General features: G+C 47.0%; 1 protein-coding gene across 1 annotated transcript in view; it reads left to right on the top strand.

Moving 5' to 3' along the window:
* mettl24 (methyltransferase like 24) overlaps positions 1–26,685 on the top strand; it is a 113,782-nt gene that overhangs the window by 27,073 nt on the left and 60,024 nt on the right. Inside the window, exon 2 of the mRNA XM_073055903.1 lies at positions 1,324–1,422. Within this exon, the coding sequence (XP_072912004.1) occupies positions 1,324–1,422 (99 nt within the window). The remainder of the gene's footprint in view (positions 1–1,323; positions 1,423–26,685) is intronic.

Here is a 26,685-nt window from a genome sequence, read left to right as displayed (position 1 = left end):
AGTAGTTGGTGCTTGGAGCCCCTGGTTCCGTGACCAATCCCCCTCTGAGCTGGGTCAGGAAGTTACACGCATGTTCCTTCAGCTTGGTGGCTAAGACGCCTGCCTGAAAGGAACTTCCATGTTGTTGACAGGAAGGTTACAGGCCGGTAGTTTGATGGTGTTGTCCCTTTGTGAGGGTCCTTCATTATGATTACTGTCCTTCCTTGAGATAAGCAGTCAGGGTGGGAGCCTGCTTCAAGCAGCTGGTTCATTTGAGCTGCCAGCCCTGTATGTAATGCTGTTAGTTTCTTCAGCCAGTAGGTGTGGATCATGTCAGGCCCCTGGTGGTGTCCAGTTCTTCATACTTTCTCCCTGTTGCTGGACATCTGCTGCTGTGACGGTGACTGGTTCTTCCTCTGAGAGATTGCAGAGGCTTGCTTGTAGGCCTTCCAGCAGTTGGGTACTGGTGTTACGGGATGCTTCTTCCTTCCATATACTCTTCCAGTACTCCTCAGTTGATGTTTTGGTTGGTCCAGGTACCGACATGTTGTTGCTCCGGAATTGTACAAGTACCTCTCCTGGTTCTGGTGCATTTATTCACTTGGCCTCTCTACCCTTTGTGTACCTCTGTAGTCTGGTAGGATGAGTTGTTAACTGTTGTTTGGCAGTTTCCAGGGCTTTGGCTATAGACATACCTCTGTACTTCATTGGTAGCCGAGATGAGTCTTTGATCTTCATACCTTTCAGTTAGGCGGTTGACCTCAGCCCTAGTGGTTTTTCAGTTCGGCTTCCAATCGTCGCCCCCGGGGGTGGGGGCTGTGACTGTCCCCACCACTGTATTTCATTTTGTAGCTCAGCATCTCTAGGATGGCTGCTGCTGATGCATGTGTCAGGTTATTGGTTTCAGTTACGTTGGAGGTGGCAGTTGTGAGTAGTGCTTCATTGGTTGCTTGGAGCATGCTGTCTGGGGAGCCTATTCCAATGATTGACAGTCGTCAATGATCTTCTCTCTGATTGCATGGCCAGTGTTGATAAGCCCCGATGTGAGAAGGTGGTGAAGGCAGCTTCTCTCAGAATGCTTTAAGAAATACTTGAATCACCAAGTCATTGTAGTGTACGGACCAGGTGCTAGAAACTGTGATTGCACTGTTGGAAGAGATGTGGTGAACCGTAGGACTCTGAGAATGCAAAGCTGACTATCAGTAAACTAACCTTTGAAGCTTAAGTTCCAGGTAGCCATGATTATGCTTTGGGTGATGAATGGGCTGCAATGGGTGGGGGGGGGGGGGTGAGTGGGGAATGGTGGGTGTTCATGCCCACTAACAGTAATTTGCTTTTTTCCAGTCGCTTCGTTGGCACATTGAACTCCAGCCCTGGGTCAGTCCACGACATTCCCTGGAGGAGGAAGCGGCTCGGTTCCTGGCCTACATCAGCCATTCTCAGGTGGGTCTAGAGCATAAGAAAATGGGAGCACGAGAAGGCCCCTTGGCCCCACCGTTCGGTGTAATTATGGCTGAAATGGCCTCACCTCTTCTGTGCCGGTTCCCCGTAGCCCTCAATTCCCTGACTGGTTCATGGGAGCGTGAACCAAAGTGAAGTGTAGCAACAGGGACAACCATTGCTGTCAGGGAGGAAACCACTTACGTGGAGCCTTACATGTCTTCTGGCTACAGCGAATGCCGTGCTTATAACGATTTGCTGTGTATTTTGTGAGGATTGCAGCTGCTGTTCTGGGACAAGGCCAGTCCGACAGCACTGTGGTAAGCAGCCAGCGAACTGATTTCGGTTGTGTTAAGGATTCTCTTGGAAAACTCTGACCATATGTTCTACACCAACAGTGAGAGGCATCTTCCCACATCTGAACGTGCTCCTAATGCCCAATCCCCCTGTACCTGCCTGGCTCTCTTACCCACCTCAGGTTCGTGTTCGCTCCAACTGCGTCCATTGCTGGTTCTGCCTGGCGCCCACCTCCTCCTAATCCGGAGGTACAAGCCTTAACCTTGGGATCTTCTTCACCTCACTGCCTCTTTTCGGCTGGCAGCAGGCAGGGAAATCTCAGTGCAAAACCAGAAAGCCTGCCCCTACCCTCCCTCCCACCCACACGCGCAGACACAGGCGGAGCGAAGCTGATGTGGTTCCATAGGTGTGGGGCACCCGGCCATGAGACTCTGCAGCAGAGTCGAGATGTGGCCATGTTCCTCACTGTGTACCTTCCTCCTCCTCCTCCTCCTCGGAGCTGAAAGCGCTGTCAGGCAGGCCGCGGACACAGGTGGCTTACTTGTGTGGGTCTTTCAGGGTGAGGTAGCAGATGTCAACAAGGGCAAATGCAGAATGTTCATACTAATGGCATTGGTAGAAAGGGGAACAAAATCCTGCAAAATAAGTTTAGGAAGCCAGGCAGGAGATCAGAAATCAAGAGCTCTTGGGTTGTCGTCTCAGGATTGCTTACTATGTCCTGCGTGAATGAGGTAAGACAGATGAATGCTGGGTAAGGAGCCGTGCGAGAGTGAGGGCTTTGGGCCCTTGGTCATTGGGGTTGCTTCTGGGGTAGGTGGGACTGTACAGGAAGGAGTTGCTCTTCAACTAGAAAGGGACCAATATCCTTGCTGGGAGGTCTGCTCTTACTATTGGGAGGGTTTAGATTTATTTTTCGGGAGGAGTTGTAAACCCAGTCAGCTCCATCATGAGCAATAGCCTCCCCTGTATCCAGGGCATCTTCGAGGAGTGATGTCTCAAAAAGGGGGCATCCATCATCAAGGACCCCCATCACCCAGGATATGCCCTCTTCTCATTGCTACCCTCAGGAGCTTGAAGGCACACACTCAATGATTCAGGAATAGCTTTTTCCCCTCTGACTCCTGAATGGACATTGAACCCATCAACACCACCCCTCTACTTTTCTCTCTTCTTGCCCTATTTATTTAATTTAATGGATATATTTACTGTAATTTAGTTTTTCTATTAGTATGTATTGCAGTGTACTGCTTCCGCATAACAACAAATTTCATGACGTACGCCGGTGATATTAAACCTGATTCTGATTCTGAGTTGGAAGAATTGTATCAGGTTGTTTGCGAGATTGATTGTGTGAGAATTGATCGCAGGATGAATCGGTTATGCCTCCTACATGTGGGGAGCTCTCTCTTTCGGGCCTAGGGTGTCAAGAGCACGTTGGGTGCAGGTTTGTAGCTCCCACGCTGTAATTTGCCCGTCGTGAAGTGTTACTCACGCGACTCAGTAATCACACTCATCCATTGTCGCTCCCGTCATCATTGTCGCACAATACATAACAATAGTAGCAGTGCAACAGGTTGGGAGAAAAATACAGAGGATAAATCAAGCAAGTCCACTGGGCTGAGCTTATCTACGGGCCAATTAATCTTATGTAAGTTCTAATGAAAGTATTGGCGAAAATCCTATCAGATGGGATTTATATACATTTGAAAAGGCAAGAGGCCAATCGGGGATGGTGGTTTTGTGCTGGGAAATTCCATTTTACTAATCTATTGAATTTTTGAGAAGGTTACTATGAAGATTGATTAAGGTAGTGAGGTAGACTATCTAGTCAGGCATTTGGCAAGGTTTTGCATGGCAGGGTTGCTCCTAAAGATTACGACACTTTGCATCCAAGGAAAGCTCGCCCATTGGATTCAAAATTAACCTGCTGATGGGGGGTAGAGGGTAATAGTAGAAGAATACTTTGCTGATTGGAATTCTGTGATCCATAGCTCACCACAGAGATCTGTGGTGGGATCTTAGTTGTTTGTGATACAGTATGTATTAATGACTTGTACTGAAGGTGGGAAACACGATTTGTAAATTTGCAGATGACCAGTGCAAGTGGTGGATGCGATTTTGATTTCAACGCTTTTAAGAGAAGTTTGGATAGGTACGTGGATGGGAGGGGTGTGGTCCCGGTGCAGGTTGATCTGAATAGGCAGCTTAAATGGTTCGGCGTGGACTGGATGGGTCGAAGGGCCTGTTTTTGTGCTGTAGTTTTCTATGATGCAGTGACTATGACAAGAAAGTTGGTGGTGTTGTGCATAGCAAGAAGGGTTGTCTCAGGCTATGGCAGGATGTAGATCAGATAGAAAGTTGAGTGGACATTACCAAATAGAATTTAATCCCGACAAGTGTAAAGTGACGCATTTTAGAATGTCATGCATGGGCTAGGACATTGAGGAATGTTGATAACACAGTGTCTTTGGGGTTCAAGTTCATGTTTTCCTGTAAGTGGCAACACGAGTAGATAGGGTGGTGAAGATGGCATGTTTGCCTTTACATCGCAACATTACAAAATACTTGTTGGACCACGCCTGGAGTACTGTACGCAGCTCTGGTGAGCGGAGTATGGGGGGAGGATGTGGTTGTGCTTGATATTCACCTGGATGTTACCTGGATTGGAGGACCTTGGGTACGAGGACGTTGGATAGGCTGATCTTGTCTTCTGAGGAGCAAAGAAGCTGATTTAGAGGTATGCACAACTACAAGGGGCGTAAATAGGATAGATAGAATCTTTTTCGAGAGTGGGTATCGAAAGCAAGAGAGCCATAAGCTTAAGGCGAGAGGAAGGAGTTTTAAAGAGGATCTGAAGGGATGGATTTCATATGGAGTGTTGATATCTGGAGCTCACTGCCAAAAGTGGTGGAACGCAGTGCAATCACCACATTTATGAGAGATCAATACAAATGCTCGAATAGGAAAGGCATTGAAAGATATCGACCTAATGCAGATAAATCGGACTATCAGAGATGAGCGAAAAGTTCAGCACGAACCTGGTAGGATGAAGGGCCTGTTCCTGGTGTGAATGATGATATGACTGTGTGACTCTATAACTTTCACCTATGAGAAACCTGGTCATGATTGGAAGAACGCAAGAGCGAACCTGGGAAGATGCCGGGATACCAGGAGGACACAAACAGTCGGCAATGCTCAGCTGGCCAGGGAAGACCCCTGCAAAGCGAAACTGTTAGCATTTCAGGCCAGTGACCTTTCGTTCGCTGGAACCTTGGAGCGAGCTGGTGCCTGGAGGCGAGGAAGGGGAGAGGGAGGAAGCCAGAGTAAATCTCGCGTGGGTTCAGAGCCGTGAAATCTGAAGCTGGCTGGGAGTTGCAAAGGGTTCAGAGCAGGTGCGAGCGTAACGTAAGGTTGGTGGGAAAATAAATACGTTGGCAAAATTTAACTTTTATAATTCCTTGCAATTCATCAGAGAGTGGATTGTATTCCCCAAGCAGCTGTTCCTGTCCAGCTGCAGTGCGATCCTGAATCCTGGCGATGTGTGGGACAGCTGCAGTACCCTCACATCCACATCTACACTCCACCCTCCTTTAGTCGTTCACAGGGCGCAGGAGTGAACCCTGATTGCCCCTGAGGAAGCGAGAGGCACACTGCAAATATACCCGAGCCGACCACGTGAGAGGACCCATTGCCTCTCGTGCTTGCAGAGCTTATCGATGGAGAGCGAGATGTGATTGTGTCTGAGGAGGCCAAGATTTTCTCCACCGTGTGGAGAGACTGAAAACTATTCACCTGACGTGAGGAAGACACAGCAGGTTGAGGGACTGTACCAGTTGGTTGCTTCGGTTACTGTCTGAGCAGGCACTAGACCCAGAGTGTTAGGCTGACTCACGGGTAAGCTGATTTATTACCAAGCTCCAGAGAAAAGCTTTACTCTGCATGCCATCCGTACGGAGCACTTCACCACCTCGAGGTAGCACAAGGTAAGAGCAGCATCAGAATGCAGATCGAAGAGTTATGGTGAGAGAGAAAGTTAAGTGTGGGTGGACAATGGGGTGAAAGGCCATAGAAAGGTAGATTGTGGGTCAATGAGACATTTTGTTGTACTTGGGAACCATTTAATAGTCTTGTAACAGCAGGATAGAAGTTGTCTTTGAGCCTGGCGGTATGTACCTTAAGGCTTTTGTATCTTCTACCTGATAGGAGACAATATCTTTAATTATAAGACCATTAGATACTGGAGCAGAATTAGGCCACTTGGCCCATTGAGTCTTCTCTGCCATTTCATCATGGCTGATCCATTTCCTTCTCAGTCCCAATCTCCTGCCTTCTCCCCGCAACCCTTCATACCCTGACTAATCAAGAATCTATCAAATTCTACCTCAAATACATCCAAGGCTCTGGCCTCCACAGCCGCCTGTGGCAATGAATTCTGCAGATTCACCAGCCTCTGGCTAAAGGAATTCCTCCTTATCCCTGTTCTAAATGGATGTTCCTCTATTCTGAGGCTGTGCCCTCTGGTCTTAGACTCCCCCACCATAAGAAACATCCTCTCCACATCCACTCTCTTTCAACGTTCGATAGGTTTCAATGAGATCCTCCCTCTTTCTTCTGAATTCCAGGGAGTACAGTTCCAGAGCCATCAAACACTCCTCATATGATAACCCTTTCATTCCCAGAATCATTCTCGTGACCTCCTCTGAACCCTCTCCAACGTCAGCATATCTTTTCTTAGATAAATACGTTGGCTGAGTTACTGAGGCAGCAAGAAGTGTTGACAGAGCCCATGGAGAGGGAGGTTCCATGGTCCTCAGGATGACAGATCTCTTTCACATTTATTATTTTATTTTGCCAGGATTTTAGTTTTTATTTCCTGTGCTAGCTATGTCATTTATCATAGGTTTAAAGTGGAAGAATCCCGCAATGGCTGAATTTTCTAATCTGTAGCACACAGCCGATTCAAATTAACAGTAAGATTCTTTTTTTAAAGTAAATCCTGTGCATAGAGTTAAAGTGGAAGGGAGAGACTTATAGAGTCATACAAAAGTGCCCCTCAGAAACAGGCCCTTCAGCCCATCTAGTCTGTGCCGAACCATTTAAACTGCCTACTCCCATCAACCTGCACCAGGACCATAGCCCTACCACCATGTACCTATTCAGACTTTTCTTAAATGTTGAGATCAAATTTGCATGCACCACTGTGTTAGCAGCGTGTTCCACACTCTCACGGCCACCTTCTGAGTGAAGAAGTTTCCCCTCATGTTCCCTTTAAACTTTTCACCTTTCATCCTTAACCCGTGACCTCTGGTTATAGCTCCACCCAACTTCAGTGGATAAAGCCTGCTTGCATTTATCTTATCTATACCCTCATAACTTTGTATACCTCTATTAAATCTCCTCTTAATCTTCTACATTCCAGGCAATAAAGTCCTAACCTGTTCACTCTTTCCTTATAACTTTCCTGGCAACGTCCTTCTAATTTTTCTCTGTTCTCTTTCAACCTTGTTTACATCTTTCTTGTAGGTACACAATACTCCAAATCAGCCTCACCAACTTCAACATGCAATCCCATCTCCTCAATACTTTGATTTATGAAGGCCAATGTGCCCAAAATTTTCTTTACAACTCTATCTACCTGTGACACCACTTTCAACAAATTATGGACCTGCATTGCCAGATCACTTTGTTCTACCACTCTCCTCAGTGTCCACTTGTTCGCCGTGTAAGACCTACCCTGGCTGGTCCTCCCAAAGTGCAACACCTCACACTTGTCTGCATTAAATTCCATCTGCCGGTTTTGCAGCTACTCCAGATGCCACTGCAGGCCATGATTGTCTTCCCCGATGTCCACTTCATCCCCAGACTTGTGCCTGTCCCTCCTTGGAATCCCAGAATCTCTCCCTAAAGGCCTAGCTCGGCAGATGTATCTCATTGCGCTGTGGACCAGATAAAGAATGAATTATTTCAACAACTGCATTCTCAGTTTGCTGGACTTGGATTCTGGCTCAGGACTCTCTGTTAGCAGTGGTCTTCACATCTGCATCTTCACTGTCTACGTGTTGTGTATAATAACCTCATCACTGGGACGTGTGCCATCGTCTGCTCTGCTCAGGATTCCTCAGTGAAAAACAGTGGTGGATTTGGCTGCTGCCAGGACCATTTAGTTAGCTAATGGCCAGTCTGCAGCTCAGGGTAATTCCTCTCCGATCCACTGATACTCTGTAGCTGGCAAAGTGTTCAATCTCTGCCTTGCTGACTGTGTGAGGAACTAGCTGGAATTTTATTCTCCCTGTTCAAGATCTCGTCGCCGGGGGGGGGTAATAGTTTTTGTGGGTCTGCCCTTATTTTTGATTATAATCACCCTCTTCTAAACTCATGGTGCAACCGATCGCATCTAAACAGCTTTTCGCGATGACCTAATCCTGTTGAGTCTTGTATCATTGTGAGGTTGCAGTGCGGTTTCTTGTGGCCAAACCTTTTAACTCTGATTCCCATTCTCGTTCCAACATGCCGGTCCGTGGCCTCCTCGTGTGCCATGATGAGGCCACCCTCGGGGTGGAGCGGCAACACCTCATACTCTGCCTGGGTAGCCTCCAACCTGATGGCATGAGTATTGATTTCTCCTTCCAGTTAAAAAAAAACTCCCTCCCTCTCCCCTCTTCTTCTATTTCCCACTCTGGTCTCTTACCCCTTCTCACCTCCCTATCACCTCCCCCTGTGTCCTCTCCTCCTTCCCTTTCTCCTATGGTGAACTCTTCTCTTCTATAAGACTCCTTCCTGTCCAGCACTTTACCTTTCCCACGACCCTGGCTTCACCTTTCACCTTCTAGCTATCCTCTTTCCCTTCCCCCCCCCACCCTTTTATTCTGGCCTCCTCCCCCTTCCTTTCCAGGCTTAAAGAAGGGTCTCGCACGATACATCGACTGTTTATTCATTTCCAGAGATTCTGCCTGGCCTGCTGAGTTCCTCCAGCATTTTGCGTATGTTGCTTTGGATTCCCACCATCTGCAGAATCTCTTGTGTTTATAGTTTCTTAGTTACCGCCTCAAAAAAAACTCACAGTTGCCTGCAATCACCTGACACCATAAGAAAATAAGAAATAGGAGCAGGAGTAGGCCATCTGGCCATCGAGCTTGCTTGACCATTCAATAAGATCATGGCTGATCTGGCTGTGGACTCATCTTAGGTTTCCCCTTTGGTCCCTCAGGAGACCTGGTCTTCCCCTGGCGCTTGCATCAGATTTCCAACATCTGTAGCTTTTTTGAGTTTCAAGAATGTGAAAGGCCCTTAGGACTATCACTTCTGCAGAAGTCAGACCAACTTGTCTTAAGACCAAATATTACGTAAAGTCGATGTGGCCTCAACATTTATTTTAATTGTTCCAACATAGTCCCCCAAGAAGCTTTCACAGGCAGCTCGTTGTTCGCTGAGCAACGGCGTGGAGCCCTCAGTGCTCAGAGCTGAGCTGATTGTTTTATGATACTTGCTGAAGACTCACGGAACTGTAGAGAGATACAACATGACAAGAGGTCCCCCCCCCACTCCACCAAGTCTGTGTCTATCCTCAGCCACCTATTTCCACTAATCTTTCATGAACCCCATTTCCCCAACATTGTCAACTCCCTCCCAGCCCTTCCAGCTTCTACCACTCACCTACACACTAGGGCAGAGGTGTCGAACTCAATTGCACATGGGGCCAAAGCACACATAATTGTACGCCAGGCCTTGTGTTTGACGCCTACACACTAGGGCAATGAAGCTGCAAAGCCGCGTGCCTTTAGGACGTGGGAGGAAATCCACGCCATCTCAAGCAGGATGCAAAAAAAAATTCCAGTGCACAGAGCCTGAGGTCAGGATTGAACCCAGGATGTAGGTGCTACGAGACAGTAGCTCCACTGGCTGTGCTACTGTGCCACCCCTCTCACCTGGGCTGTAATACCAACACCCACACTCATTTACCAGGTTACAATTACAGTAGCTGGCATCCCTCTCATTGGCTGTACTGGAATTACATCAAAACCAACCATTTAGCCCAATCAATTATTCTTACAGTCTGTGTACGACGGGTTCTGATCAGGTTCCCACAACCCGTTCTCATGTAGAGCAGACTTGATGGGCCAAATGGCCTAATTCTGCTCCTGTACCTTGTGGTCTTTTGTCCAATATTGCCTCCTTTTCCTTACCCCCTCCCCCTGTCTTTATCTTTCTGCTCTAACTTGCGATCTCTCCCAGCTCTCCTGTTTGAGCTGGGATGACTGTATGTAACCCTACCCCACCCCTCTCAACTACTGGAAGGGGTCATTATGCACTGTATGGTGCTCTCTGCCTTTGGTATTTTAAACCCTTGGCCCTATCGTGAAGCAATCAGTATTGTTAATTGAAATGAGCTAAACTTTTCCACCCATAATGTTGAAAGCCACCCTCCTCAGAACTGACCAAGCCCTAAATGCTTCATTTCCCTTGGTTCCCCTTGAGCAAATAGAGGGAACCATAATCGTATGGTGACTGGATCAATTCCACTTTCACAGCTCCAGCCAGGGAATTAAAAAAAAACACATTTTGGCAAGAATAAGATGACAAGGAACAGTAAGAATGAAAGCCAAATTGAAGTGATTGCCTTCAGTGTAACAGAGATTCCAGGAATACATAAGAGTGAGCAATGGGAGGACTGTAGAAACTCTCTGACCTTGGTATGAACCCGTAGAATGAACTCCCGTGCACCGTCCTTCACAGTTATGCTTTCTGTTCCAGTAGGAGACGAGTTCCCAGCCGTGGGTCAGAATTACAGAGATGCCCTACTGCCTCTGGTAGTGGAGTGGAGAGGGACCTCCGAATGTCTGTTAACTACAGGGATGGATCCTATTTTATCACAAACATTCTTATTTTATTTATTTACCGAGATACGGTGTGGAATAGGCCCTTTGAGCCACACTGCCCAGCAACCCCCGATTTAACCCTAGCCTAATCATAGGACGATTTACAATGTCCAATTACCCACTAACCCGTACATCTTTGGAGGAAACCGAAAACACCCAGAAGAAACCCATGCAGACGCAGGGAGAACCAACAAGCTCCTTACAGGCAGCGGCGGGAATTGAACCCAGGTTGCCAGTACTATAAAACGTCGTGCTACCACGTCACCCCATTCAGCCCTTCCACTCCCTCCACCATCACCTCAGGGGTGCAGTGTGCTCCACCTTCCGATACAGTGAGAGGCTTCTTTAAAATCATTTCTCAACACAGAGAACTCTGCCCCTTGAATGGACAGGGGCAGTAGGCATCTGAGGGTATCTCCCCCCCCCCCACCTAAGTCGTTCCAGGTCACATGCTGTCCTGACTCGCAACCGTTTGCTGTCCAGTCGTCAGCACATGCCCAGAACTTCCTACTTAACTACGTGGCATTTTAAGGGACTTTTAGAGAGACACGTGAATGCGTGCAGGCAGAAGAGATTTACTTTAATTTGGCATTGCTTCACAAAGACACCATGGGCCTATGGATCCTGTACTCTGTGTACTAACATCAGGAGAAAGGGTTTCAGGTTCTTGGATCACTGGGACCTCTACTAGGGCAGGGCTAACCTGTTGCATCTTGGATCACTCTCAACCGGCTGACCACTGGCGTTTAGAGCGGCAATGAAGGTCCTCCTGAAACAGGAAGGGGCTGAGAAGTGGCAGATGGAGTTCAACCCAGATAAGTGTGAGGTGGTTCATTTTGGTAGGTCTAATATGATGGCAGAATATAGTATTAATGGTAAGGCTCTCGGCAGTGTGGAGGATCAGAGGGACCTTGGGCTCTGAGTCCATAGGACACTCGAAGGCTGCTGTGCAGGTTGACTCTGTGGTTAAGAAGGCGTACAGTGCATTGGCCTTCATCAATCGTGGGATTGAGTTTAGGAGCCGAGAGGTAATGTTGCTGCTATATAGGACCCTGGTCAGACCCCACTTGGGTCACTGTGCTCAGTTCTGGTCACCTCACTACAGGAAGGATGTGGAAACTATAGAAAGGGTGCAGAGGAGATTTACAAGGATGTTGCCTGGATTGGGGAACATGCCTTTTTTCCTTATGAGAATAGGTTGAGTGAACTCACCCTTTTCTCCTTAGAGCGACGGAGGATGAGAGGTGACCTGATAGAGGTGTATAAGATGATGAGAGGCATTGATTGTATGGATAGTCAGAGGCTTTTTCCAAGGGCTACAATGGCTAGCACAAGAGGGCACAGTTTTAAGGTGCTTGGAAATAGGTACAGAGGAGAAGTCAGGGGTAAATTTTTTACGCAGAGAGTGGTGAGTGCGTGGAATGGGCTGCCAGCAACGGTGGTGGAGGCGGATACGATAGGGTCTTTTAAGAGACTCCTGGACAGGTACATGGAACTTAGAAAAATAGAGTGCTATGGGTAACCCAAGGTAATTTCTAAAGTAAGAACATGTTCGGCACAGCATTGTGGGCCGAAGGACCTGTATTGTGCTGTGGGTTCTCCATGTTCTATCTCTGGCAGTGTTCTTGGCTTCCACCATCTTGTCTGAAGCTTCCTCTGGGTTTTCACTGCTGTCAGTCATGCAAGTCCAGGGTGGAGACTCGGGAATACCGTCACACACAAACATAGAAGGATACTTCATTACTGTTACTGGAACAATTTTGTTTGACCAGTCAGGGTTGTTAGCCCTGAGCTGAACCCCCCGAACCTGGAGGACAGGTGGGCCACACAGTCTGGTCTCTACCCTTTGACCTGTTTGACATGGCTAACCCTGCCAAGAGTCAAAGCATTAAGCCTTGACTCCAGCCAGAATAGCTCTCCAGGTCTCTGAGGTGTGCAAGCCTCCAAACCATTGGAGAGTTGTGGTTCTCTTGCAGGACTTTGACTGGAAGGGATCCAATGTACTGGTTGGGTGGTTCGTTAGGCTAGTTTGACAAGAGGGTGGGAGCCAGAGCTCTATGTCAGAAAGTGGAAGGATTGAGAGGATGGTGAGGCCATGACCAGGAAGAGCAGGCAGGAATGATGTAATAGATGGACAGGCCATTTGTCCAATAAATGGATGTTGGCCATTTGGTAAACAGTGTATATTTGAAATCCTGATTTGTAAAATCAATTGTCATTCACAATGCAGGTGTTAAATGTCAATGAAAACCCCAAACTAACACCCGATAATATTTTGAAATTATTAAAGTAATTGTCGTAGAGCAGAGGAACAGGCCCTCAATCCCAACATATCCTTCCTGTCTGTGTACCCATCCAAACTTTTCTTAAACGTTGAAATCGAGCTCAAATACACCACTTGTACTGGCAGCTCGTTCCACACTCTTACGACCCTCTAAGCAAAGAAGTTTCCCCTCATGTTCTCCTTAAACTTCTCACCTTTCACCCTTAACCCATGACCTCTGGTTGTAGACCCACCAAACCTCAGTTGGAAAAGCCTGCTTGCGTTTACCCTATCTGTACCCCTCATAATTTTGCATACCTCTATCAAATCTCCTTTCAATCTTCTACGTTCTGAAGAATACAGTCCTAGCCAGTTCAGTCTTTCCTCAAAACTCAGGTTCTTCAGACCCGGCAACATCATCGTAAACTTCCACTGTACTCTTTCGAACTTATTTACATCTTTCCTGTAGGTAGGTGACCAAAACTACAGACAATTCTCCAAATTAGGCCTCACTAACATCTTATACAACTTCAACATAACATCCCATCTCCTGTACTCAGTACTTTGATTTATGAAGGCAATGTGCCAAAAGCTTTCTTTACGACCCTATCTACCTGTGTTGCCACTTCCAATGAATTATGTACCTGTATTCCAAGATCCCTTTGTTCTACTACACTTCTCACTGTTCATTGTGTAAGACTGACTGGTCCTACTTAAGTGTAATACCTCGCACTAGTCTGCATTAAATTCCATCTGCCATTTTTCAGCCCATTTTTCCAATTGATACAGATCTCTCTGCAAGCCATGATGGCCTTCTTCACTGTCCACTACACCCCCGGTCTTGGTGTCATCCACAAATTTGCTGGTCCAAATATCATCCAGATCATTGATATAGATGACCAACAACAAAGGACCCAGCACCGATCCCTGCGGCACACCACTAGTCAGACGGTAGGCCTCCAGTCAGAGAGGCAACCCTCTACTACCACTCTCTGGCTTCTTCAGCAAAGCCAATATCCCGTAGCCGGTGTGAGAGCTCCTTGCATCCTTTGATAATATCCATATCTTGTCTCAGAAAACCGAATGGCTCTGGTAACCTGACTGTAAAAAGGGAAGCTGTGATCGTCAAAGGCCTCTCTTTCCCTGGTTATACGCACTCGATCTGCAATCTCTTCTTGCCTAGGCATCGTGGTAAAGCTAGTCTTTTTGCAATTTCCACACTATCAGTATTATGGGTAAGGATGATGCCTTTAGAGCATGGATCAGTACATGGCCATGACAGAGAATTGATGGAGAGAGGGACAGGAACAGACACTTCAGTGTTCCAGGACTTCATTGTTTGAGAGAGGATAGAGAAGGCGGTAAAGCAGGGAGGGGGGGAGTTGCGCTATTAATCAGGGGCAATACCACAGCTGCGCTCAGGGGACGTAATGAAGAGCTCATACACTGAATGCACACTAGAAATCAAAAGTGCTATCATTCTGATAGGATGATACTACAGACCCACTGATAGCCACTGGGACTTTGAGGAACTGATATGGAGGCAGATTAGGGAAAGGTGTGAAAACAACAGGGTGACAGTGGGTGACTTCAACTTCCCTGAGATGAAATTGCTGGGGCCTTGACCAATATCTTTGTGTCTTCTCTAGTGGCAGGCAAGATCGAGTAATTAATGTTACTCCAGTATTCAAGAAAGGAAATGAAGATAATCATGGAAGCTATAGAGACTCTAGAACCTATAGAGTGGTGGAGAGGATTTATGACAGTGGCCTAATTAGGGATAGTCAGCTTGGCTTTAGTTGTGTGTTACTAACTTGATAGAGTTTTTTGTGGTGATAACGAGAGTGATTGATGAAGGTAGAGCTGTGGATGTTGTCTACATAGTAAGGCATTTGACAAGATCCCTCATGGGAGGCTCATCCAGAAGATTAAGTTTGATGGAATCCATGGTGACTTGGATGAAAACACATGTTTATCAAACCATTGAAGCGTAGAGTGAAATGCGTTGTTTGCATCAACAACCAACGCAGTCTGATAAAGTGCTGGGAGCAGCCTGCAAGGGATGCCGTGCTTCCAATGCCAACATAATGTAGTGTGGCGACAACTTGCTAACCATAGCCTGAATGGTTTTGGAATTTGGGAAGAAACCAGAGCACCCGGAGGAAAGCCACGCGGTCATGGGGAGAACATACAGACTCCTGGCAGAAAGTGGTGGGAAATGATCCTGGAATCACTGGCATTGTGGTGCATTACACCAACCCCTAGCTACCGTACTATCAAAGTCTGATAAAGAAAGCATATAGTAAATTTGCCCTTATTTGTTGAGGAATTGAGTTCAAGGGTCAGGAAGTTATGTTGTATAAAACTCTAGTTGGAACCCATCTGGAGTAACGCATACAGGCCCAGTCACCCCAATATAGGAAGGATATGAAGAAGACATTTAGCATGATGCTGCCTGGATTAGAGGGCATTTGCTTTAAGGAGAGGTTGGATAAACTTGGGATGTTTTCTCTGGAGCAGCGGCGGCTGAGGGGAGACAGGATAAAGGTTTATAAGATTACGAGAGGCACAGATGGAGTAGACAGCCAATATCTTTCTCTGAGGGTTGGAACACCTAATACGAGAGGGTAGGCATTTAAGGGTGAGGGGCGTAAATTGAAAGGAAATGCGTGGGGGGCAAGGTGAGAGTGGTGGGTGTCTGGAATGTGCTGCCAGAGGCAAATACAATAGAGATGTTTGAGAGGCTCTCGGATGCTCACGAGGCACATGAATATGCATAAAGTGGAAATATGTGGACACTGTGTATGCAGAAGGGATTAGTTCAGTTTGGCATTTGATTACTAATTGAATTCATTTGTGGGCTGCTGGCTCTTCCCCTGTGCTGTACTGTGCATGCTGTGTTCCAGCACCAAGAGCGATGCGTCAATGGCCTGCTGAAATAACGTCAAGCAGCGAATGCAAACTGCGACCACATCACTGGAATGTATCTGAAAGGTTGGGACAGGAGAGCAGTTGACCCCTCAAGGGGGATCTTTCACCTGCTTCTACTTAGTTTTTTTAAAAAAATTCCCTACCCTATCTCAAAGAGCAGCTCTTCTTTGGGGGGGAAGGGGAAACGATTCTAGGAATGAAATGTAGGCTGAGTGAAAATGGCCCAAGGGAGCAGTGGGGGATGTTCTTCCAACTCTTCCTCCTTGTAATGCGTTTGGATTTTCAGAGGGCTTCCCGTAGGGTCTCACACACGAAATTGGTCAGTGAGCTTAGAGCTCAGGAGGTTGGGGCTACAACATTGACATGGATTGGAGCATAGAAATATATAAATTAGGAACGGGAGTGGACCTTTCAGTCCTTCAAGCCTTTTCCATCATTCAATGCAACCATGGCTGGTCCTCAAACTCGATGGCATATTCCTGCTCACTTTCCATTGAGGTGTTGCATTGAATGGTTGCATTGAATGATGGAAAAGGCTTGAAGGACTGAAAGGTCCACTCCCGTTCCTAATTTATATATTTCTATGCTCCAATCCATGTCAATGTTGTAGCCCCAACCTCCTGAGCTCTAAGCTCACTGACCAATTTCGTGTGTGAGACCCTACGGGAAGCCCTCTGAAAATCCAAACGCATTACAAGGAGGAAGAGTTGGAAGAACATCCCCCACTGCTCCCTTGGGCCTGTTTATTGGATGGGAAGTGTCCCAGATCCAGAGCCTGGTAATGATATAAGAACTGGGTATACCCCGCCTGATAAGACTGATGTAAAAAACATCCACATATTGGAAAAATCCAAAGATGTTAGTTAATACGTAGATTTTATAATTCTGTTACAAGGTGACTCTTGGAAACTGAGTAGAAGAAGGCAGATATTTATCAGTAATGGCCTTCTACAAAGTATAGATGAAAGAAAGATGCTGGAGTGGGAAGGTGCGATCTTGTGTGTATGGTTTGCACAGTTCCTCAGGTGCTCTGGTTTCCTCCCACATTCCAAAGCTGTGTGTGGGGAAATGCCGAGCGGCACTATAGGTGTACAGGTGGCTGGAGGACACTGGGAAGAGTTGATGGGAATGTGCGGAGAATAAATGTGGGATTAGAGTTAACGGGTGGTGGTTAGTCAACAGGCCAAAGGGCCTCTTCCTGTGAAATACGACTCTTTGATTCTATTGAATGGCAGGACCAGAGGACTTATTGAACAGGACAGAATTCCCAAGGTTTCCCAGGAACTGTCCCACATGCCCTCTCACTGGCTGGTATGATGGGGTGTGGGGGGTGGGGGGGGGGGTGTGGAAGACCCTTCCGTGTCCTAATAATCTCAGGTTGTCAAGTTTGTCAAAAGTGAGGTTGAAACCATAGAACCATAGAACATTACAGCACCAAAACAGAAACTATGCACTGTCATTTCAATTATGTGTGGCAGAGATCACAATTCAAAATCTAGAAATGGAGCATTGAAATAACCCACTTTGCCTCTTAAGACAAAAAGGAAAACCTGAGATCATCTTGGAAGTGTGATGGATGCAACAAACCCTTTCCTTTCCATTTCAAAGTAGGCCAGCGTTGTGTATAATTACCTCCCATCCCAAGGACTGCTGAAGAAGAAGTAATTAATCATGCTTTGGATCAAATTAATCGCATATGTGTGTTCCGGCAGACAGCTGGCTGGCCATTGTGTAAGCCTTGATTTTAAAGCAGACGTGAGGCTAAATGTGGAGCAGGAGCTGTTGGGGGGTGGGGTGGGGGGAGGAGGGGGTTTGGTGGAGAGAGGAAGTGACCTGACTTGTATATTAAAATGCAAAGCTTAATGCTCGGGGATTTGACTGCCGGAGACTCAGAGGCGGAAGAAAAGATGAAGCAAACCAAGAACATGATGACCTGAGTAATTTTATGTTTCAAACGTACTGTTACCTGAAGTGAGCACATAACACGCTGCAAGGTGTCACTAGTCCATAGGCTCAAATTCCAGTCAGGCACTGAGAGTCTGACTGCCAGTGCTAATGCCTCACTCGCTCTAATGAGCTGGTGTTCCTCTTTATGTAAAGACATGCTCTCAACATATAAAAGAACTCACTTTGCCAATTCCACCTTGGAGGAATTAACCTAAAGCATCCAGCAAACGTAAACATAATAACTTACGGAGCAGAATCAGAACAGGGTCATTGAGCCACCGATACCTGCTCTGTCACGGTGATCTCTCACCTCGTTGCCACTCTCGTGCACGTTTCGAGCACCAGGATCTGTGAGGATGCAGCAACTGAAAAGCGGAGGGCAATTACAATGAGAGGGACTAGTTGCCGGCCCAGCTGTGCCTACCCATTCTGTCCCCACTGTCACAGCCGTCAACCAGCTCTTCTAGAAATGCATCAGCAATTAAGGCTGTTGCTGCGTAGATAGACCCAATTAGTTGTCACTGTGTTGAAGTTTCTGGCCAGTTAGTTCTCTCACACACACACACACACACACACACACACACACACACACACACACACACACACACACACACACACACACACACACACACACACACACACACACACACACACACACACACACACACACACACACCAGGTGTGTGTGATGTATATGTCGGGAGAAGCAGCAGTTTCTGATGGACTGTACACCATGGTCTCTCTTCAGGGCTTTGCATGGTGGGAGGTGGGAATACTGATGCTTTCTGCTAGAAGAAGAGGTGGGGGGGTGGCGTTGATTGATGTTGCTTGCGTGTGGGAGGGTAGGGAGTTTGGGCTTCTTGCGTTTCTTCTGTCATTCATTGTTTAGGGGTTTTCTTCTGTTTCGAGGATGTCTGTGGAGAATAAGAATTTCAGGTTGTATATTGTATACATTCTCTGATATTAAGTTGAAGCACTGAAAATGGGATTAACGCAAATGGGATTAGTGTGGGTAGCTAGCATATGCACGATGGGCTGAAGAGCCTGTTTCTATGCTTTATGACTCCCAAGATTCCGTGACTCTATTTCAAAATATTTCACCCTTCTGAAATCTTGATTAGATTTCTCTCTCCTTCTGAGGATTTTTTTGGCTTCAAGTAAAGAAAAAATTGCCCTGCTCTAACTGGCTCAAGCGAATGAACTTTACCTGCTTCACCGTTGAATTAATGTGGTTCCTCTCTTTCGATGGTAAAGAGTAACGCTGATGTGGTCCATTGAGGGTTCATGACACCCTCTCCTGAGATCATGCACTATACCTAATACCTGGTATATTTGCAGATTTAGATTACCTCTTGTATTTTGTTGACTCATTATAATCATCACATTCTCATTATACCTTTCTTTCCTGGCAACACAGCAAACAAATGGACTCTGTATGTCCTTCGAGGAAAACACAGCATTCCTTTACTAGGGAGCTGGCTGGAATTTGATTTATGCTCCATCAAAGCCAACATTTAGAAACTCGGAGTTCTGAGGGGAAGGCTGTCTAAATTTGAGCCAAGGCCATTCATTTAGTATTTTACATTATTTTACCAGATGCAGTGACACCCATTTGACTGTGGGCAATGTTTTGACTAATTGGTAGGTAGGTTTACTTGTGTGAGTGTCATTACACACCATGGGGTGCTAAGCATTTGTCATTTCTACTAAAACAAACATTGTAGGTCTGATCTTTATAGCTCTCACAGGACGGAAGAGTTGCCCTTGAGGATAAATCTGCATAAACGCGGGGAATCGGAATCCGTGGAATGGCAACACAAGAGACAGCAGATACTGGAATCTGGGACGGCAGAATTTGCTGGAGGAACTCAGTGGGTCAAGCGGTATCTGTAGTGAGGGAAGTCTTGCATCTGTACAATAATCCGAAATGTTGACCGTGCCTTTCCTCCCACAGCTGCTGCTTATTCCACTGAGTTCTCCCAGCAGATTGTGCGTTGAAACAATGGAAGTCTGTCTGCCTTGTTTTAAGGAGAAGTCCCATTGTGATCCTTCAAGCTTGCAGGGGCCATGATTGAAACCTGGATGACGGTGCCCGCCTCCCGAACATGATTGACAATGTCAGAATGGAAGCTCTTATACTTCCTTTCGATTGCACTCAATCCCACCCTCCCAAATCCCTTAACTGTCGTACACTTACTGATCATCATTATGTGCCATGTCATATGACCTGGGTGATCATGGTCTATGACCACGATTGTCTTGGGCAAAATATTCTACACAAGTGGTTTGCCATTGTCTTCTTCTGGGCAGCGTCTTTACAAGATGGATGACCGCCAGCCGTTACCGATACTCTTCAGAGATTGTCTGCCTGGCGTCAGTGGTCGCATAACCAGGACTTGTGATATGCACCGGCTGCTCGTACGACCGCCCACCACCTGCTCCCGTGGCTTCACATGGCCCTGATCTGGCGGGGGTGTTCTAAGTAGGTGTTACACCTTGCCCCGAGGTGACCTGCAGGCTAGCGGAGGCAAAGAGCACCTTACACCTCCTTTGGTGGAGACATACCTCCACCCCACCACCTTTGACTTACTTGGGCACCTACATCAGAGGAAAAGGCTCTTCAGTCCAACAGGCCCATTTTGGCTTTTCAGTTCCTTATACACCAATTCTCTTTACTTCAGCGGTAAGCATTGGCTCTATAACACCTGAGTGTGCGTGACTAGCTCAAACCGGAAGAACATCTCCTCGGGTATTCTAACTAGCACTGTTCACCAGCATAGGATGTTTTTAAAATATAGGAATATTTTGTTTACATTCAAGGAAAGGGGATCAAATTCTTACAATCTCTTCACTGTATTGCTAGCTAAGGAAGAACCATTTATATAGCACCTTTCTCTAGTTCCAAAGAGCTTAATCAGAGCTATTTCTCCACCCCCCCCCACTCCCCTTTCTCTCCTTTTCTATTCCCCATTCCAGCTCTGTTCTTACCCTTTCCCTTTCTTCCATGGTTCAATGTCATTTCTTAACAGTTTCCTCCTTTTACCCCTTCCACCTATCACCTCCCAGCTTCCTACTTCATCCCCCTCTCCCTCACCATCCACCTTTCTCCCCCTCATCTGGTTTCACCTATCACCTGCCAGCTTGTACTCTTTCCCCTCCCCCACCATCTTACGCTGTCTTCTTTCCCCCTTGCTTTCCAGTCCTGAGGAAGTTCCTTGGCCAGAAATGCCGACCATCTGTTCCTCTCCACCGATCCTGCCTGACCCGCCGAGTTCCTGCAGCAGTTTGTGTGTGTTGCTCTGGATTTCCAGCACCTGCAGAATTTCTTGTGTTTGCCAAGTTGTGCTGTTGCCCTACAGGTTTATTTACCAGTTGTGTGGCACCCAGCTGACAAGCAAGAAAATCCAGCAGAGTTTACTCACAGCTGTTATTTTACTACCTGGCGTTGGTATGCCAGAATCCGCACTGGTGTCTGATGAACTGCTTGTGTTTAGGCGATAGATGTTATGTCCGGCCTCCCCACATAGCACATGCTGTCCAATCCAAGCAGAACAGTCACAGCGGAACTGCAGTGCAGGCAGACTAGATGGTACAAGGCCATAACCGGGATGCTGGAAATCCAAGCAACGCACACACACACAAAGCTGGAGGAACTCAGCAGGCCAGGCAGCATCTTTGGGAAAAAGTACAGCCGACATTTCAGGCCGAGACCCTTCAGCAGGACTGGAGGATAAAAAGGATGAGGAGTAGATTTACAAGGTGGGTCGGGCAGGGGAGAGAGAAACGCAAGGGGATAGGTGAAACTGGTGGGAGGGAGGGGTGAAGTAGAGAGCTGGGGAGTTGATTGGTAAAAAAGATACAGGGCTGGAGAAGGGGGAGTCTGATAGGAGAGGACAGAAGGCTATGGCAGAAAGGAAAGGGGGTAGACTTGGAACAGGCTGCTCCACGTAGCCGATGAAAAGGCAGGCATAGCTGGAACCCATGCGAGTGGTCACGGCTACACCTTTTACCATCCCCCACTCTTCCTATGCTATGTTAACGACTGCATTGGTGCTGCTTCCTGCACCCATGCTGAGCTCGTCATTTTCATCAACTTTGCCTCCAACTTTCACCCTGCCCTCAAATTTACCTGGTCCGTTCCCGACACCTCCCTCCCCTTTCTCAATCTCACTGTCTCTATCTCTGGAGGCAGCTTATCTACCAATGTCTATTATAAACCCACAGACTCTCACAGCTACCTCTTGCCACCCTGTTACTTGTAAAAACACCACCCCCTTCTCTCAGTTCCTCTGTCTCTCCCGCATCCGCTCTCAGGATGAGACTTTTCATTCCAGAATGAAGGAGCTGTCCTCCTTTTTCAAAGAAAGGGGCTTCCCATCCTCCACCATTGATGGTGCCCTCAACCACATCTCTTCCATTTCACACAAGTATGCTCTTACCCCATCCTCCCACCACCCTACCAGGGATAGGGTTCCTCTTGTCCTCAATTACCACCCCTTTAGCCTCTGCTTCCAGCACACAATCTCCAGAACTTCCACCACCTCCAACGGGATCCCACCACCAAGCACATCTTTCCCTCTCCCCCACTTTCTGCTTTCTGCAGGGATCGCTCCCTACGCGACTCCCTTGTCCATTCGTTCCTCCCCACCGATCTCCCTCCTGGCACTTACCCTTGCAAGTGGAACAAGTGCTACTCCTGCCCCTACACCTCCTCCCTCACTACCATCCAGGGCCCCCAAACAGTCCTTCCAGGTGAAGCGACACTACACCTGTGAGACTCCTGGGGGGTCATATATTGTGTTTGGTGCTCCCGGTGAGGCCTCTTGTAAATCGGACAGACGTGACGCAGATTGGGAGATCACTTTGCCGAGCACCTCTGCTCTGTCCGCCAGACAAAGCGGGATCTCCCCGTCGCCACCCATTTTAATTCCACGTCCCATTCACATTCCGATATGTCAATCCATGGCCTCCTCTACTATCGCGATGAGGCCACACTCAGGATGGAGGAGCAACACCTTATATTCCGTCTGGGTAGCCTCCAACCTGATGACATGAACATTGATTTCTCAAACTTCTGGTAATGCCCCCCCCCCCCCCCCCCACCAATCCTCATCCCCTTTCCCCTCTCTCACCTTATCTCCTTGCCTGCCCATCGCCTCTCTCTGGTGCTCCTCCCCACCCTTTTCTTTCTTCCATGGCCTTCCTTCAACCTGCTGTTAATGGGGCAAGTAAATAGAATAGGGCTTCCTGCTGAACCTCTTTAATTGATGGCGAAGATAAGGGTATATGAAACTAGGAGAAGGCTTTGGCCAATTGACCCTTCACTCCAGTCCCATGATCCTCGTTGGTCCAGTCCAGGCCTCATCTCCTTTTCTGTGTCAGCTCCACATACAAAAGTCTTAGGGACCCGAGCAGTATATAATTACAATTCTGTATTTGTCATGTGGAGCGGAGAGCGTGTTTGTAAATCTGGCGGGAACAGAAGACGTTGGGAATGGGGAGGGTGGAGTGCTGGGAGGGGTGTGGGACAGGTGGCAGAGAAGGAGTGCCAGGAGCGGGGGGAGGGGTTGGCATGTTTTTAAACACACCCTGCCCTGAGATGCCAGGTAAGGTAATTTGATTCCTGAACAATTGGTTTATTGATCATTACAGAATGTCTCTCTGGTGCTTTCCGCTCCCTCCCCTCTCCCTTCTCCCACCACAATTCCCCCTCTCCCTGCCTCCTTCCCACTCACAGTCCACACTAGAGACCCATATCAGAATTAGGTTTATTACCACTCACCTCTGTCATGAAATTTGTCTTTTTCTGAGGCAGCAGTACAGTGCAGTACATAAAATTACTACAGTATAGTGCAAACGTCTTAGGCACCCTAGCTGTAGATACAGTATGTGCCTATGACTTTTGCACGATATTGTACCTCTCAATTCCCACATCTTACAAAAATGATCGACCTCTCCCCCAGAGATCTGGCCTACGCAAGGTAGAGAATCCCAGAGATTCATTACGCTCTGTGAAAAGAAATTTACCTGCACCTAAGTTTCTAACTTTGTCCCTTAGTTCAAGGTCTCTCAATATCTACCCTGTCATGACCCTTCAGGATCCAATACATTTCAATATGATCACGCTCCATTCTCCTAAACTCCGAAGGATACAGGTAGATTTTTGCTTTTGGTGCCTCTGACACAGTAACACCCTCATCACAGGAGTGTAGTGAATCTCATTAGGAAAGACTTCAATGCCGGTATGTTCTTTCATAAGTAAGGGTTTATTTTCACAAATAAAACAGCGGAGGCATTTTATGTTTCAGAAAATCGTTTATTGAACACCGAAAAAACTGAACACAAAGCGCGGTAAAAGTCCTGTATGTGATTACCTCATGACGTCAGACCAGCCTCTAAAAGAGACCCCCCGCCCCCCAGCAACCCAATGTCGGTGGTTGTGAACTCTGTACGATTCTACCAGTTACATTACCCCACAAGGGAACCAAGGTTGTGCGCAGCTCGCATTGATAATGTATTCAAAGGTGCACCCGATAGGATACATCATCTTTGAAGATATAAGCAGACATTATATAGTAAAATCTGAAGTGAATTTCTCTTGCTATCGCAGTTTCTTCTTTTGCAAATTTAATGCAATCGTGCTTTGCGACAGTAGCAGCATTGACTGCCATGGAAATTTCCTGCAGATGCCCGTTTGCAAGTTAGAGCTCGAAAACAGTCACAAATGTACAATTCTCAGTGGTTGGAGCTTTCATATTTGATTTTTCTGATGATACAAGGCACCAGATCAGTTGTGTCTAGTTTGACAATTCTCTATTGTACGGTTAGAAACGTGCCACCTCTGTTTTGCCGGCCTAGATCTAGAAACAACAGGCTGATCTAGAAACAACTATTTCAAAATAGTTCTCCAGTCACAGGGGATGAAAAAAAGGCGTTTGCTCTAATATTTCTAACTGCTTGCTTTCTCAGGGTTTGGCATTTTTATTTCCTGCAAGATTTTCTCTCTGCCTTTGATAAAAAATTGGACTTGGGTTTACCGCCCTGTTAACGTTGTACATCATTGCTTTCTGCTCAGCTGTGGGTCTTTGTAGGATTTCTGATGAGGATCTGTCACCTCTGCATCCTCCAGAAAGCCTCCTGCAAAGGTGCAGGCTTATTATTTCCAGCTAAATCTAATAAATATCTGGTCGTGATCGAGGGCAGTCTCTCAATTCAGTGACCTTCATGCTTCGCTCTCGGAGTCTGCAATTTCATTGCAACTGTCTGATTGAATTACCGCCCGGGTCATATTTTACATTCGGCGCTGAGGCTCGGCGGCAGGGAATACAGATTTGCAAAGGAAAATGCTCACAAAAAAACGAGTAGCTTCAGAATTCCCCCACATTGGCGCAATATTTACTTGCACCATGCAGTCAGACTCTGATGCATTCATTGCATTCACAACAGCAAGTAATTGGTTACTTCCTGGTCCACCGTGGTTCGGTGTTGTGACACAAGAGGTGGCTGGACATACATACCGATGCCCAAGAGCTTTCAACCTCTATTTGAGAATCACCTCCATGAGATTTTCTTTGCCCTTCGGGGCTCCATCTTGTATGGAGGCCGTCTTCTGCGTGAGTGGCCAAACAGGCAACATAAACTTCGTGGAAGTGGCTTTCAAAGGTGGGACAACTCCCTTTCCCGAATGTGTGAAATGTATCCAGGTCATTGGTTTTGTCAGCTTCTTCATTTGGGATAATTTAGATAAGACGCAACGAACCAGTTAAATACAAATAGGAAGGATGTGGAAGCTATGGAGAGGGTGCAGAGGAGATTTACCAGGATGTTGCCTGGTTTGGAGAACAAGTCATATGAAGCAAGGTTAGCAGAGCTGGGACTTTTCTCTTTGGAGCGTAGAAGAATGAGAGGGGACTTGATAAGAAGTCTACAAGATTATGAGAGGCATAAATAGGGTGGGTAGTCAGTACCTGTTTCCCAGAGCACCAATAGCAAACACCAGAGGGCATATGTACAAAATTAAGGGAGGGAAGTTTAGGGGAGACATCAGGGGTAAGTTTATTTACACAGAGGGTTGTGAATGCCTGGAATGACTTGCCAGGGATGGTGGTGGAGGCTAAAACATTAGGGGGTATTTAAGAGCCTCTTGGACAGGCACATGGATGAAAGAAAAATAGAGGGTTATGGGGTAGTGTGGGTTTAGTACTTTTTTTAAGGATTATATGGGTCGGCACAACATGGAGGGCTGAAGGGCCTGTACTGTGCTGTAGTGTTCTATGGTTAAGTTCTTCCTCGTACGTCCCAGTTTTGTCCCTCGCTCATCTCTGATCCGTGTGTATCGGATAAGGAAACAAAGTCCAGTCTTCTTCAGCTGTTCTCTAAGCAGCCGTGTCCTCTCCCAAGGTGAGCTTCCTCCTTGCCAAAGGCAGCAGCCAGTTGGGAAGCTGACCTCTGTGGGTCGTAGGCGGGATAAAGTTGTAAATAAAGTTGATTGTCCCGTCCAGGACTCTTAAACGAGCAGGGCACGTTTAGGGCTGGGTTCAGAGTTCAGGGTTCACATTTGATGTTAACTAGCTAACCCTGGGGATAGCAAATGAGGCAAATGGGACCATTTAATCAGATTTGATCCACCTCACTTTCCCCGCCATTTTCCTGGAAATTCAGGATGTTTAAGAGGCACCCAGGGTTTGGGTCACTTCATCTGGTGAGTAACATGTACAGTAACTGTGATCTGCTTTTAAGTAACAATGTAAATGTGAATTGGTGTTTTGTCATGGAAATGATGTGATGTTTAATTAATTCTGGAAGTGCGTGTGAGAAAGTGAACGTGGGTGCGTGTGTGTGTGCGCGTGGATGTCTGGTGTGTGCGTGAGTGTGTGTCTGTGGAAGAGAGACTGAACGTGGATGGCTCTGTGTGTACGTGTGTTTATCGCCTGTTCTGAGATACAGCATGTG

This window comes from Hemitrygon akajei, chromosome 9, assembly GCF_048418815.1.
Source record: "Hemitrygon akajei chromosome 9, sHemAka1.3, whole genome shotgun sequence".
NCBI lineage: Eukaryota > Metazoa > Chordata > Chondrichthyes > Myliobatiformes > Dasyatidae > Hemitrygon > Hemitrygon akajei.
Note: the sequence above shows the minus strand (reverse complement) of the source record. Positions and strands in the feature narration are given on the sequence as shown.